This window comes from Puma concolor, chromosome D1, assembly GCF_028749965.1.
Source record: "Puma concolor isolate L17-30 chromosome D1, mPumCon1.1.hap2, whole genome shotgun sequence".
NCBI lineage: Eukaryota > Metazoa > Chordata > Mammalia > Carnivora > Felidae > Puma > Puma concolor.
The window spans coordinates 9569872-9584802 of NC_141676.1; the positions used below are offsets into that span (position 1 = coordinate 9569872).

A 14931-nucleotide genomic window follows, 5' to 3' on the forward strand; every position below is an offset into this window, starting at 1 on the left:
CCCCGCGGGCGGGGCGGGGCGGGGCGGGGCGGGCCCCCCCCCAGACACCGCCCTCGCCGGCCCGGAGAGCCGCGCAGCCAATGGAGGCCGAGGCGCTGCGCGGGGATTGGAGCGGGCGCGGGGCGGGCCGGCGGGGCCGAGCGAGGGGAGGAGGCGAGGCGAGCGCTGTCAGCGCGGTTATAAGGGAGGGAAAAGTTCCCTGCGCCGGGAGCCGGGCAGGCGCACGCTCGTACGGCGGCCGCAGCGGCAGGGCGGGGCCGCGGAGGAGCGGGTGGCAGCGGAGGACGCCCCCGGGGACGCGACTCGCTCCCCTCGGGGTCTCTGTCGGACCTCGGAAAGGTACCGGCAGGGGGCGGGGGGGCCGAGGGCTTTTGCACGGGGCCATGGGCGACGTCGGGGAGCCCGGCCGGGGGCCCGCGCAGCCGGGGGCGCCGCTGCCCACCTTCCGCTGGGAGCAGATCCGCCCGCACAACCTCCCGGGCGACAAGTGGCTGGTCATCGAGCGTCGCGTCTACGACATCAGCCGCTGGGCACAACGGCACCCGGGGGGCAGCCGCCTCATTGGCCACCACGGCGCTGAGGACGCCACGGTAAGGAAGCCCACCGCTGGCCGGGTTGGAGCCTGGAGCTCGCTGGGGCCTGGTCGTGGGCACTGCGATCCGCTCTGCTTGCACGATCTGGCATCCTTTCTACTCTTCGCTGACCCTTGATACTCTTCGCTGACCCAGAATTGGGATGGACAAGCCAGGGCCTGATGTGGGCTGAGGAGGCCACGTCCCTGCGTGGAGGACCTGCACACCCGGCCATGGACGGGGTGGGGGCTGGGCTGGAGCGGGTCTGTAGGGGGAGTGAGGGGCTCTCAGAGGTGGGTGTGCCATGGCCGACTAGCCGCCTGAAGTGTGAGCCCTCCCTGCTGCTCTGAGCTTCTCTCTGTTCTGGGTCCCCCAGGCCAGGTTGCTTCTGCCGAGTGCCAGGGGTAGGGTGGGGTCCCCAGGGGACTGGCAAGGCTGTGCCACCAGAGGCTGGGGGCTGGGCAGTAAAGCTTGGGCAGTGCCCAGAGGTCTGTGGCTTTCCCAAGAGCTGCTGTAAACTGCTTTGAGGGGCAGTGACTCACCTCTCCTGGGCTGGCAGCTGCACGTGGGAGAACTTTGCCAGCCAGGCTGGGTGGGCCTCCTCGGGAAGCACAGTCACCCCAGGAATAGACTGACCCTTGGGAACCCCGACTTCCCTTTCCCAGCCCATGTCTAGACATGTCTTGCCAAGGAGGGTTGTGACCCGGTCCAGTGGGAGCATCTGGCCGGAGCCCAGTGGTAGAGCAGCCTGTTCAGGGAGCCTCCTCACCAGCCCCTTCCCGTGGTCCAGCAATCCCTTGTCTGGAGAGACCACGATGCTCTGCCTTGACCGTCGAACATTCGAGATGGGCCACACCGGGTACCAGGAATCTTCAAGATTCCAGGAGACGAATCCCTAAGTGGCAGAACTTTCGGCAGCAGAAGAGTGTGTCCTGTCCCGGGAGGTCCTGTTTACCAGGACTGCCAGGTTGGACAGTCTCCAAAGACTCTAAGGGAAAGGTCCCTCTTCCCCACTTCCCCCCTAAGAAGCCAAGGGTTTAGAGGCAGAAGCCTCCTGAAAGGCTAGACACTGACAGACTTGTCCACGGGCCGGGTGGTGGCCATGGAGTTGAAGACCACTAGGGGCCAACAAGTGGGTGGCCACGCACAGGCCTGTATGCGTGTGAGCGCTGCACGCATTCGTGTGCACGGTTGGACGCGCGTGCATTTCTGCCGGGGTATGGGGCGGTTGGGGTGCCGCTGCCCCTCCCCCTCAGCTGGCTGTGCCCTCGCCACCCCTGAGGGATCCTGTGGCTGCGTGCTCGGGCCTATTTCAACCTCGGAGCTGAAGGGCAGAATGGAGGCAGGCGAGAAGAAAGGCTGACGGAGGGCATTTCTCAATGCTCTTTCCTGCCTGGTGCCCAGGCCGGTGCTGGGGGGCCTCTCACAGGGGAACCCCATCAGACGCTTATCTCTTGACCCTGAGACCTCCATCTGGCAGGTTTCTCACTGATTCATCACCAGTAAGGTCTGTTGCCCATTTCCAGAGAAGCAGTCTGTGTGCTCCCTGGGGCTCGGTCCTGGCTCTGCCAGTGGAGACTCTGTGTGACCTTGAACCAGGCGTCACTCCTCTGAGCCTCAGTTTCCTCATCTGTAAAGAGGGGAGAGCTGGGCCAGACAGTGAGCCAGCTGTGGGCAGGACCCTGCCTTTTCAACTTTGTGGCCCCAGGCCTGCCCATGGAGTAGTCCTTCCTGGTCGGTATACGTTGCTGGCTGATAAGTGTGAGCATGTCCTGCAAACAGATGGACAGATTATAGACCGGCCCACTGCTGTGTGTGGTCAGGCCCAGCCCCCAGGCGCCCATTCCAGGCCGTGGAGCGCAGGTAGGGGTGGGGCAGCTGTCATGCCGGGGCTGTGTTCCTGAGGCCATCTCTCACTAGCCCCAGCCGCCCATCAGCTGTTCTCATGTCCAGGCAACAGAAGCCTTCCTGCCAGGAAATTCCCAGAGTTCCTGTGCCATGAAGTCAGCCTGTGGCCATCCTGGGATACAAAACTGGGTACCCTGGGGAGAGTGCTCTGGGCCCCGAGCCAGGTTTCTCTAAGAGTCATAGGCGGCTTGAGACTAGTGGAGGCAGCCAGGGAGGGGCGAGGCCTGGCTGTTGCTGACCAGAAGTATACCAGGGCTGGGTACTGAGTACTTGCTCTGTGCCAGGCTCCAGGTTTAGCACTTGACTTATGGATGCTCTCTTTTAATCCCCAGGATACCCCTAGGAGGCAGGTACTGTTACTGGTTTTTCCCACTTTACAGATGGGACAACTGAGGCTCAAAAAAGCAGAGTGACTTGAAATTAAGTGGTGGGTCTGAGATTTGAATCCATAGCCCATCTTCTTAACCCCACGCTACCCTGTGACTTCACCGGCTTTTCCATTCGTTCATTCTGCAATTATTGGATCAGTAAACCCAGGAGCAGCTATTCAGCGAGCAGGTCCTAGCCACCAAACTCTGCTCTAACCTCTGAAGATCCAGCTGCGAACAAAACATCTCAAGGAGGAAGTTGGAGCAAAAGCTCAGAAGTGGGACGGTACTCAAGGAACAGTGAGGGTATGGTGTGGCTGGGAGGGGGCAGGCAGCGAGGTCCAGAGGTGACAGGAGTTGGCTGGGCTTCTGTGTCCTTGGAAGCGGGACTTTGGTTTATTCTAAGGGGATCTTTGGAGGGCAGAGCGGGGAAGCCAGGGGAATCTGATATACATTTAAAAGGATCCCTAGGGAAGACAGAGCCTTCCTGGAGAAAGGCAGGAGGCTGAGGGAAGAGATGGTGGGATGATTCTCCCGGGTAAGGTCACTCAGAAGAGGTGGCCATTCACCTGGGCTCCGAAACGCAGGCATGGCCAGGGCAGAAGGCAAGAGCGGCTATCGTGTGGCATTCAGACAACAACCGATTGAAAGAAAGCGGGTGTGAGTGTTCGCCCATTTTGCAGATGAGGAGACAGGCTGAATATGGGTGATGCGAAGGGACCTTCTTGGGGCCCTCAAAGGGCAGGGCATCAGGTCCTTGGGCTCGGAGGGTGGGACTTGTGTCTGGGTAGCAGCTGGGGGGAAGTGAGGTATATCCCAGGCCTCAGAGTGAGGGTGGGGCCTCAGAGAGGGGCTGGCCATGAACCCAGATGACCTGGCCCCAGAGCCCACGCTCAGGCTTCCTCCCACCTCGCTGGCTGCCTTGGAAACCCTGCTGCCTGATGGCCACTCCCCATGAAGTGTGACCTCTCCGTAGGTGGTTTCTGTAATGTCCCCACCCACTCAGGCCCCTTCCCAGGGTAGTCACAGTGCCCAGCTCCCCCCTGGGGGAGTGCTGGGCAGGAACACGGTACAGAGGTGGGCCGGGCGCGCTGGCGGTCCTGCTTTTCCTCCCCAGGGCACCCAAGCGCTACTCTGTATAGCAGAAAACAGCTAGGGAGAACCAGGGCCTGAGGAGGGAACTGGAGAGTGGTGGTGGAGAAAGTGTCAGTGGGTATGGCCCCTTTGGGGTCGCTGACTCGGGAAGCCAAGGGTGCTGGGGGGAGGAGCCCTACTGTGTGTGCTGGCCCGTCACCAGCCACACCAGGGGTGGCTTCCCGGGAGGGTCTGTCCTGGAGTTGCCCCCGCCCGCGTGGGTGCGAGTTGGACGCGTCGCGTTCGGAGCTGTGCCTCAGTGTCCTCATCTGCAAAACGATGCGCTGATAGTGCTTCTCCACTGGCTCTGATGAGGAATGATGTGGGGAGGGGATGGTAAAGAGCATGAGTGCTGGGCACGAGGGTCTCCTGCATCTTCCACCTGCGAGAGGGAGGGGCGGCGGGATTCCTGGGGTGTCCCTTGACGCTCACCCCCCCTACTCCCCATCGTCACAACCCACCACTGCCTCCTCCGCAAAGGCTTGAGGAGGCAGCAAGGACAGACCCAGACCTCCTGAGCGCCCCACCCCCACCCCCCCACCCCCGCCCACAGCCCCGCTCCATTCCCTTCCTGAGCTGGAACATTCCCGATTCTTTGGGGGAGTGACCAGAAATGTTCCCCACCCCGTGTGTCTGTTCCCCAGCCTCAGGCTGGCCAGGGCCCGACCGGCAGGGTGGACTCCACTCTCCTCCCTCACGCCTACAGGCCCACCCTCCAAGGCCACTAAGTCTGAGTGGATTCGGGCGCATCAGGCCAGCGGGGCCTCGGCCAGAGCTGGACACCGGGCCCTTCTAAGTGCACTTTTACCTCCACTGACTCAGTCCTCCCCGCAGCCTCACGAGATGGGCACGGGCGGTTTCTGATTTACTAATGCGAAAATACTGAGTGGAGGAGAGTGCGATCTTGTCTGTGGCTCATAAGTAGCTGTTCAGGTTCCGTTCTCAGCAGGCTGGCGCTGAGCCCCGCACTCCCGCCCCTCAACTGGCTGCTATTCGGGGCTCGTGTCGGGCTATGGGGGCAGGGCGGGAGCCACTGTGAGCTTTCCAGGGACCGAGGTGGGGCTGGCAGGGCGTGGACATCACACAGCTGCTTGGGTTCGCATCCTGACTCTGTCATGACAAGCTCTGACCTGGGCAGATGCCCCTGCCACTTCGAGCCTCTGTTCCAGCAAACTGGTTCATATCCCTGCCTTGTTGGCTGTGGATGGTTGGCTCTTGTCCACTCACTCACACCTGCTATCCAGCCCCTGCCCTGCCAGGCTCTAAGGACGCTCCTGTGACCGTAGCCTGTCGCCGCCACCAGCGGGTTCACCCAGCTCTCTTCCCAGACCCCGTGAGAGACCCCGAGTGCCACCTTCCACTTGTTAGGTGGGGAAGGATCATAGGGAGGATGTTTCCAGGTGCACCAGGGGTAGGTGGGGGTGGGGCCTCCTGCAGTGCCCCAAGAAATGCCAGGACCACCCTCCTGTCCCCCACAGTCCAGTCGCTAAACAGCCAGGTCCCTGGCTGTGTGGGATGATGACCAGTTTCATGGTGAGGCCCCCCACTACAACCTTCCCTCCCCCCCCCCACACACACACAGGAGACCCACTGCCTCCTCTCTGGCCCAGGAGTGGCCACAAGCCCAGTTCTGTAGTCAGACTGGGTTCTGATCCACTCGCCATCAAATGGAGCTGTGTGCTCTTTGTAAGTGGCTTAACCTCTCTGAGTCTTCTGCCCAGGCCCCGGGTCCTTAAGCAGTAGCCCAGAGAGGATCTGGTCCGTTGGTCCCAGCAAGTATTCCAGCAAGAGCTGATTTGCTGGTGCGTCAGGTTTGGGTCTGAGGCCGGCGACCCACCTTGTTGGTGCCGAGAACGCGATAGGGTCAGCGGTGCCCACCAGCCCCGGGAGCCCAGCTGCTTTCCAAGGACCTGCCACAGCCCTGCCCATCTCCTCCCATCAGCCGGAGCCTGGTCTGCGAGCTCTGGGGTTTTCTCGCCAGCCCTTCTGGGGCTCACACCTCCCCTTGCCACACCAGGGGATAGACCTGGCTGGAGGGCCCTCGGGTGGCCCTGTCCATCAGCGCTTCTCCAGGCCTGGCCTGGGTGAATCAGGACCCAGGGAGAAGCATCCAGGAAGTTGGCCCTGGACCCCCCCGGGGATCTGCTGGGCGCTAGGGTGGTCCCAGAAGACACAAAGGGAAGAAGGGCTGGGAGAGAAGGACTGGAAGAGGAAGGAAGAAATCCTGGGGCCGTGGCCACAGTAGGCACGCGTGGGCCCCATGTGCCACGAGGGAGTTTCAGCGGAAACTCCCCAGCGCCTGCTCATCAGCCTTAAAAAGGAAGGAAATTCTGACACCTGCTACAATAGGGGTGAGGCTTGAAGACGTTATGCTGAGTGACATGTTAGTCTGGCATAAAAAAGGACAAATCTGTTTGATTCCTCTTATCAGGGGTCCCTCCAGTGGTCCAATTCGTAGAGACAGCAGAGTGAGTGGTGGCTAATGGGCTGGGGTGGGGGTGGGGGGTTGGTGTTTCATGAAGACAAGAGTTTTAGTTGGGGAAGGTAAGAAAGTTCTAGAAGTGCACGGTGGTGATGGATGGCCAGCAATGTGAGCACACTCAGTGCCGTTAAACTACACACTTAAAAAGGGTGAAAGCGGTGAATTAAGGGGCAAAAAAAAAAAAAGTTACTGCTCTGAAGTCCAGAGCCAGAAAGGCCCCGGGGTCTTGCCCTCTTTTGTCTAGTCCCAAGCTGGAGGGTCGACTCGCTCAAGGTCGCAGTGAGTGGGGTCAGCCCAGCCAGCCCCAGAGTGGCCTTCCCTCCTAGCTCCCCAGGAGCCTGGGGTACCCCCCACCCTGTCAGCAGCTTCCTGGGGTGGGGGCCAGCCTCCCCCACACTTTCTCACTCCCAAATGTCCTGCCCCTCCATCAAGGTCATCCCGGAGAGGCGGGGAAATCAGTAGTACACAGCCCCCTCCCCTCTTAGGAGCTCAGGGAGGGAGTCTAGGTTGTTCCAGAAACAGCACCCTCCCAGCCCCCAGCTCTCTGGGCTGACCTGGGCCAGCAAGAGAGCAGACAACAGGAAAGGGGACCGCTCAGGTGGATCCTGCAGGTGGTGCCTCTGCGTGGGGGGTGGGGGGTGGGGGCCCGGAGGGGCCTAAAGTGCTTCCTCCTCCCAGGACTGTGGGGAAGTCCCGGTAGTGAGTGTAGGGGCCCAGCTTCTGGTAGGCTCCCTAGCAAGAGAACGATGGGAGGCCCCTGTTGTCAGCCTTTGTCCAAGGTGCTTCCTTTGGTCGCACGCAGTCACCTTCCCAAGGCCCAGGGGACACCCACCCCGTGGTGTTTCCACAGTTCAGGCAGCTGGATGACTAGTCCCTTCAGAGAGAGTCCAGGGAGAAAGACCCATTGAAGAGCTGGGAACAGTAACGAGCCAGGCACACCAGGACCGGATTAGAGAGACTGAGGGAGCCCGGCTGGGCAATCCGAGTTGGCTCACGCTCCAGTGCTGCCTGGGCCACTTCCTAACTGGTCCTTGACCCCAGCGCTTTGTCTTTCTCGAGTTTCCAACCCCTGTTGCATTGCACCCCATCCCCACCCCCACCTGTTCCAGAGAATCACAGGAATGTTCCATATTTATTTGATTTTTTTTTTTTTTTTTTGTAAAACCCATCGTTTCCACGTCTGCTTTTAAAATCAAATGAGTTGAACCATGTATCTTCCTTGCAAACCTGAGAACCCAGTCTGTGTGGCCCTGGACTGATTTTTGGAGAAGGGTGCCCTGTGCTGGGGGAAGCAGCTGGGGCCTGGGGCACCCAGGGCCTGAGGAGGACCTGGCAGGGCATTCAGGGCCCAGGGAGAACCCAGCAGGGCATCCAGGGCCCGGGGAGGAGCCGGCAGGGCATTCAGGGCCTGGGGAGGACCCAGCAGGGCACCCAGGGCCCGGGCAGGACCAGGCAGGGCACCCAGGGCCTGGCCAGGACCTGGCAGGGCACCCAGGGCCTGGGCAGGACCAGGCAGGGCACCCAGGGCCTAGGGAGGACCAGGAAGGGCTAATGGGCAAGGCTGACCCATTTGGCCCTCTTTTTATGACCCTTGAACAACCAGCCACTTCTCCATCTGTCTGCTCTGCCTTCTACCCCGTCTCTATCTGCCCCTCCGTCCACCTGACTGTCTGCTCTCTTTCAGGATGCCTTCCACGCCTTCCACCAGGACCTCAATTTCGTGCGCAAGTTCCTGCAGCCCCTGCTGATTGGAGAGCTGGCCCCGGAGGAGCCCAGCCAGGATGGACCCCAGAATGTGAGCGGGGCCCTGGTGGAGGCTAAGCCCCCAGTGCGGGGGCCTGGAGGGGTGGGGAGCATCGCCAGTAGCAACGCCATCCACATTACTCCAGGGGGGACCCGGGTCCTGGGCTGGGTTTGCCTTCCCTTCCCGGGCAGCAGCCGAAGGTAGAGCTGTAGGAGGCCCACAGGAGCCCAAGGCCCGGGTCTGGCTGGGCCGGCATTTGCCATGTTCCATTTCCCTTCTTGCTGAAGGCTAGCCCCTTCCTGCTCTGGGTCCGGCATCCCCATCGACACTGAGGGTTTTGAAGCACTGGGCTCTAAGGGTTTTCCCAGCTCTGCCTTTCTCTGCTTCTTGTGTGCCCACGCCTCTGGCGGGGTGAGCCCCGGCCACCAGCCGGCTCCCCAGCTCAGACCCCACGCCGGTGCTCTCACCCCTCCATCTCTTGGGCTCTACCCCTTGGGCCTGACACTGGGAGTGGCTGCAGCTTGGGTCGCTGTTGGGGGCTCCCGGGGACAACCCGGGGGGGGGGGGGCGGGGAGGGCCGCTTCCATAGCTGACCAGCCATTCGGCCGTGGCAGGCCCAGCTGGTTGAGGACTTCCGAGCCCTGCGCCAGGCAGCTGAGGACATGAAGTTGTTTGAGGCCAAGCCCGCCTTCTTCGCTCTCTTGCTGGGCCACATCCTGGCCATGGAGGTGCTCGCCTGGCTCACCATCTACCTCCTCGGCCCGGGCTGGGTGCCCAGCACCCTCGCCGCCCTTGTCCTGGCCACCTCCCAGGTGACTCCAGCATTCTTTTGCCGCCACCCGAACTGCCCAGTAGACGTGGGGCCCGGCCCGTGGGGACACTCTGGACATACCTGCTGAGTGAATGAATGATCGGCCAGAGGCCCCGTGACGGCTGTATCTGTAGGTCAAGCTGCATTTTAAATGAGCCGTGGAAGCTCAGGGCGGGGAACCAGAAGTCTCCATGACGGACTGGCAAGCCCGTAGACCTCCCGAGACCCAGTTGTCCTCATCAGTTAAAAAAGGAAGTTGGCCCACAGGGTCTTAAGATGTAGCATGAGCGGCGGCCGCGTCCTGTGAGCGGGGAGGGCACCCTGGGGCCCCTTCCCACCGGCTCCTGACCCTGCTCCCCTCCCCAGGCTCAGTGTTGGTGTCTGCAGCATGACCTGGGCCATACCTCCGTCTTCCGGAAGTCCCAGTGGAACCACCTGGCCCAGCAGTTTGTGATGGGACAGCTGAAGGTGAGGGTGGGGGTGGGTGGTGGGCAGGCGTGGGGCTGAGCTGGGGGTGCCCCGCCGGGTCCACCCACGCAGTCAGGCACCTGGCCCCCGCCCTCAGAGCCCCCCTTGTCCCCTGCAGGGCTTCTCTGCCCACTGGTGGAACTTCCGCCATTTCCAGCACCACGCCAAGCCCAACATCTTCCACAAAGACCCGGATGTGACCGTAGCGCCCGTCTTCCTCCTGGGGGAGTCGTCGGTCGAGGTGTGTGGGAAGGATGTGGACTCACTCGTCTGGGCCTCAGGCAGGGAGGCGGAGAGGTCACAGGCAGGCGGCAGGGGACCCTGGCCACAGCCCTCCGTCGTCAGAGCCTCCATTTTCCCATCTGCGGTAGCCACTGAGTCACTGTGACCGAGCCCCCCACTGTCACTCCACGCTGAGTCCCTACCCAAAGGGCACCCCTTCCCCACCTCCCAGCCTGCCGGGGGTGAAGGGCCCACCTGCTAGAACCCGGGGTTGCCCTTGCCCCCTGACCCCAGCCCTGGCTGTCTCCTCTGCAGTACGGCAGGAAGAAGCGCAGATACTTGCCCTACAACCATCAGCATCTGTACTTTTTCCTGAGTGAGTGTCCCTCGGTCCTCCTGGAGGTGGGGGCACAGCCGGGGGGCCAGGACCTGTCTGCCCCTGCCTGCTTCCACCGCCTCCCGGGCCAGGGGCGGACCTGTTCAAACCCCCTCATTATGGCGCCGGCACACCTCTCCCAGCCCTGCTGGCCCCAGCCTGCAGCCTGGGCCCACTCTACCCGGCCCTGCCCCGGGGTTTTCAGGATTCCTTCCTGCACGCACGCCAGAGTGGCCTGGAGCCCTAGGGCCCCGGGGGGTTGGCGGGGTGGCCAGGATGAAGATTTAAGGGGACGTGGGAGGCTGGCCTCCTCAGGAGGAACACGGAGGCGGTGGGGCGAGGGCCAGCCCGGGGAGGCTCGGAGGCCAAGGGAAGATGGGTGGCCGAGGCCACGTGGGTGACGCAGCATCAGCCGGCTGGATGGGACCGGCACCAGGCCCCACGGGCATTCCCGGGGTGTCAGCGCCGCCCCACTCCCTGACTCCCTCGGCCTGGCCTGCCTGGCACCCCTGCCCTGCTCCTGAGCCCTCCTGTGCCCCTCGCAGTCGGCCCGCCGCTGCTCACCCTGGTGAACTTTGAAGTGGAGAATCTGGCGTACATGCTGGTGTGCATGCGGTGGATGGTGAGTGGGGGCTCTGCGCAGGCCCCCCAGGGGATGCAGTTGTGGTGGCGGGACGTGGGGCACAAGGGGGAGGCCCCGTCCGCGAATGCAGACGGGTGCGCACGCGTGTGCACGCGCGTGCGGCTGTGATGCGTGTGTACTTGTGCGAGTGCGCGCGAGGCGCGCGGTGCTCTCCCGGTCGGGGTGCCCTCCCTGGGGGTGGGGGTCCCCTGGGCCGGCTCTGCCGGGCGCTTGTCCCCAGGGAGGGGTTCCCCCATTGCACACTCCTCCATGAGGCCAGCAGGGCAAGGATCCCGTCCCTTTAGGTAGCTGAGAAGACAGAGGCCCAGAGAGGGGTAGTGACCCGTCCGGGGCTCCGAGGCACATCAGGCAGAAGGGGTGGATGACCCCAGCTCCCTTTCCCGGCTGCCTCGGGGGCCTCTGCCCTCCTCCGCCCTCCTCTGCAGGACTTGCTCTGGGCTGCCAGCTTCTACTCCCGCTTCTTCCTGTGCTACATCCCCTTCTACGGCGTTCCTGGGGCGCTGCTCCTCTTCGTCGCTGTCAGGTATGGCCAGATTCGGGATGGCAGGGAGGTGGGGAGGCCACACACAGGCAGCAGGGGACCCTGACCACAGCCCTCCAGTGTCAGAGCCTCCATTTCCCCATCTGCAGGATGGGGACAGCAGTGCAGCCTCCCTGGGTTGTTGGGAAACACGAGTGACAGGACCCCAGGGACAGTGGGTCTGCAGGAAGTGGCCTGGCTTATAAGCAACCCCATGGATGTCCGCCCTCATGAGCAGGGCTGCTCCGAGCTCCGCCTGGCAATGGACCCGGCTTTGCTCAGCCTCTTTAAACACCACTGGGAAAGGGGTCCCGTGATCCCATGGTGCAGACGAGGAAGCCAAGGCCCGGGTCTGGTGCAAGGGGTGAGCTGGACATGGGCAGTGCCTGAGCTCCCCTCACAGGGTCCTGGAGAGCCACTGGTTCGTGTGGATCACGCAGATGAACCACATCCCCAAGGAGATCGGCCATGAGAAGCACCGGGACTGGGCCAGCTCTCAGGTGGGCAGCAGGGGTGGGCCCGGGGAAGGAACCCAGTGAGGGGGATGGGGGCCCCCATGCCCGCCTCTCTCACCTGTGCCCCGCCCACTTCCGCCAGCTGGCAGCCACCTGCAATGTGGAGCCCTCGCTCTTCATCGACTGGTTCAGCGGGCACCTCAACTTCCAGATCGAGCACCAGTGAGTGTGGGGTGGGAGTGAGTCCTGAGCCCAGGAGCTGATGAGGGGCCCCTGTGTCTTGTCTTTCCCCAGGGAGGCCAGGACATAAGCCCTGGACTCCCTGGAGGCTGGGGAGAGGTGGTGAACGGGGGGGGGGGGGGGCCTGGGTGGCGATGGGTGGGGTGGGGGCCCCCTCCGTCACCCGTCACCTCAGGTGCCAACACACGCTCTCCCCACCAGCCTCTTCCCCACGATGCCAAGGCACAACTACCGTAGGGTGGCCCCGCTGGTCAAGGCGCTGTGTGCCAAGCACGGCCTCAACTACGAGGTGAAGCCCTTTCTCACCGCCCTGGTGGACATCGTTGGGTAAGGATCCCCCGCTCAGCGCCCCTTCCTGGGCACCTGGCTCTCTGAGCCCAAGAGCTGGCATTCAAGGCCTGTCTGATCCACCTTTCGGTCCTCAGCCTGTGCCTGCCCTCCCTTCCCAGGGCTCTTTCACACTGCCGGGGTTTAGGGCAGCCTCTGCCATGGGCCCAGACCCTGTCCTGAGGGCTATAGATAACATCAGTGAGCAAAACAGGCCGAGATCCCTGCCTAGCAGATCTGGAAACCAGTTAAACTAAGTAAATTACAGAAACTGTGGGAAGAGAAGGTATGCTTTGGCGAAATGGAACCAGAAAACCTAAGAGTAGGAGCAGGAGAGGGGACTTGTGAGTTTTAGTAGGGTGGCAGGGTAGGTGGAGTCGAGAAGGTCACATGTAAGCAGAGACAGGGAGGGGGGCAGAGGGTTGGCAGTGGTGACATCGGGGGGAAGAGCATCTGGGGCACGGGAACAGCAGTGCAAAGGCCGTGAGGCAGGCGTGTGCTGGTGTGAGTGGAGGAGGGACACGCGGGACCTGGATGCCCTGACCGGGAGTGCACCGATGGGGCTCGATTTGAAGCAAGAAGCAGTGCAGGGGTCCCTGTAGCCGTCTGGGTGAGGGACAATGGAGGTGGCCTTGGCAGTGGGGAGCAGAGGTCAGATTCCCCCCCGCCAGAGCTCTTCCACCTCTGCGCTCTGCACATGCTGTTCCCTTTGCTTGCAGGCCCTTCCTTCTATGCTGGTGTTTGAACTCTTGCTGCTTCCCCTTCATGACCCTTCCAAGCCCCGTCGTCCGAGCCCCTGCCACTGGGCAGGGTCCCATTAGAAGAGCTGGCTCAGGGGTTGCTGGCGAGTGGTTGATATTTCTGGCTCCTCTGCCTGTCATCGGGCTTCTGGTGGGCAGCCCCCGTGCCTTACACACGGGCTCCAGGGTCGCAGGGCCTCGCAGAAGGAGACCAAAGAGAGAGGGACAGGCCCGTGCTGGCTGCTGCCCGGCCTTGGTCTCCCCCGACCCGAGGTCTAGATTCTACTCCAGTTGATGAGAGTGTAGCCCCCTCCCCGAGTCTCCCCTTCTGCTCCCCCACCCCAGCTGCCTGGCCCAGGGGAATGGGACGCGCGGAGGACTGTCTTGGGGGAGGGGTGAGAGAAGACACCCACCCCACCTCTGCCTCCTAGGTCCCTGAAGAAGTCTGGCGACATCTGGCTGGAAGCCTACCTCCACCAGTGAAGGCGGCACCCAGGGCCCCAGCGACCACCAAGCCGGCCCAGGCAGGCTTGACTACTCCGCCCCACCCCCACCCCCACCCCACCCCCACCTGGCCTAGGGGGCCCTGCCCACCCTTCTGGATCTGCTGTCCTCACCTCACCACCCCCCTCACCTGTCTGCTTGGCAGCCCTAAGGCCATGGCTCTTGGCCAAACAGGACCAGGGCTAGGGGGATAGTACATAAAGCCACACAGCATGGCATGTTTTCCTAGAGCAAAAATTTAGGGAAAACGGTTATTTTTATATAAAAACAAACACAGAAAAACGGTGGAGTATTGAATCTGCAAGAATCTTGGAGCTGGACTTCCTGAGAGGAGTTTAGGCCACTTGGGCCATCAGGGTGCTGGGGGGGCAGGGGGTCAGGGGGAGAGACTGGTGGCCCTGGGTCGGGAAGCTGGCAGCTGGCCCAGGCTCGGGTCTCTGTGAGGGTCCCTCCCTTCCTGTCCTTTCACCCACTCACCAGCAACCTGCGGCCGTCACGTTGGGTTCACTCGCTTTGCTCCTCTGCAAGGTGGGACAGGAGCCGGTCCGGCAGACCAGGCGCCCCCCTCCCACCCAGCACAGGAAGGGGAAGCCAGGATGTCTCCCTGCCCTGCACTGGCCTCCTGAAGCTTCTGTGGGGAGAAGCTTCCTAGGGCCACCTGCCCATCTTAGCATTTGCACCCAGCATCATGCTGGCGGGGGTGCAGCTTGACTGTGTTCAGTGGCCCACAGGAGGGGACCCTGGGTTTCTCCCATGCCTTCCTGGGACCCGGTGCTTGCCTGCTGGAAGCAGCTTAAAGAAAACAAAGTGCTGAGCTAGGTTTTCTCTGAGGCCTTTTCTGGAGTGGGAACGGGGAGTTCTCCCCACCAGCCACAGGATTGCCCCTCGCTTTGTCAAGGCCCCCATGGCCCTGGACTGGGTTCTCTTCCGGGAGGTGGAAGGGGCACACGTGCTGGGGGTCTCATCCAGTCCTTTCCCAGGACCGCCCGGCCCCACCCTGATCCACACCCCATGCACCCTCCTCTCCTCCGGAGTCCCGTAAACCAGGGGACTAGTCCCACCTCTGCCTGGACTCAGAGCTGCGTGACCTTGTGGAAGTTATTCAACCTCTCTGAGCGGTAGTATGATCCCCGAGGGTGACGGAAGGTAAAAGGGATGCTGTATGGAAGGCTCTTTGCATAGGGCTTGGCAACAGGCCTCTGAAATGTAAAAAGTTTTATGCACGAAGCCCTACACCCTGGGGCCCCACCTGCCCTGACCTGGGACAAGCCCGTGGCTGTCTGAGCGGTGCCATGCGGGCCTGGGATGGCATTCCCTCCATCTCCTGTACAATCGCGGCATTTCCTGCAGTGGCTCGGAGGGACAGATCTGAGGGCAGCAGTCCCCACCGGGGGGAAGGCTGAGCCTGCAACGCCAC

At 62.4% G+C, this 14931-nt stretch overlaps 1 protein-coding gene across 2 annotated transcripts; it reads left to right on the top strand.

Annotated features, from left to right (window-relative positions):
* The first annotated feature begins 185 nt into the window (after positions 1 to 185).
* Positions 186 to 13796, top strand: FADS3 (fatty acid desaturase 3). 2 transcript variants are annotated; one of them, XM_086677208.1, is made up of 12 exons: positions 186 to 590; positions 8149 to 8259; positions 8823 to 9020; positions 9386 to 9487; positions 9606 to 9728; positions 10025 to 10085; positions 10631 to 10707; positions 11154 to 11251; positions 11652 to 11748; positions 11846 to 11925; positions 12145 to 12270; positions 13442 to 13796. In XM_086677208.1, exons 1-12 carry the CDS (start codon positions 384 to 386, stop codon positions 13491 to 13493), a joined length of 1332 nt encoding a protein of 443 aa, XP_086533334.1. In that variant the 5' UTR covers positions 186 to 383; the 3' UTR covers positions 13494 to 13796. The 2 variants fall into 2 exon arrangements, with proteins under 2 accessions (XP_086533334.1, XP_086533335.1); XM_086677209.1 differs by lacking the exon at positions 186 to 590 and adding an exon at positions 6218 to 6450.
* Positions 13797 to 14931: the final 1135 nt, after the last annotated feature.

What these genes read in the sequence shown, in the direction of transcription:
- FADS3 (XM_086677208.1), top strand. Translation starts at nt 384, where the DNA reads ATGGGCGACGTCGGGGAGCCCGGCCGGGGGCCCGCGCAGCCGGGGGCG. An exon ending in TGGGGGAGTCGTCGGTCGAG is followed by an intron (nt 9,729 to 10,024) that starts GTGTGTGGGAAG and finishes TCTCCTCTGCAG; the next exon opens with TACGGCAGGAAGAAGCGCAG. An exon ending in AACTTCCAGATCGAGCACCA is followed by an intron (nt 11,926 to 12,144) that starts GTGAGTGTGGGG and finishes TCTCCCCACCAG; the next exon opens with CCTCTTCCCCACGATGCCAA.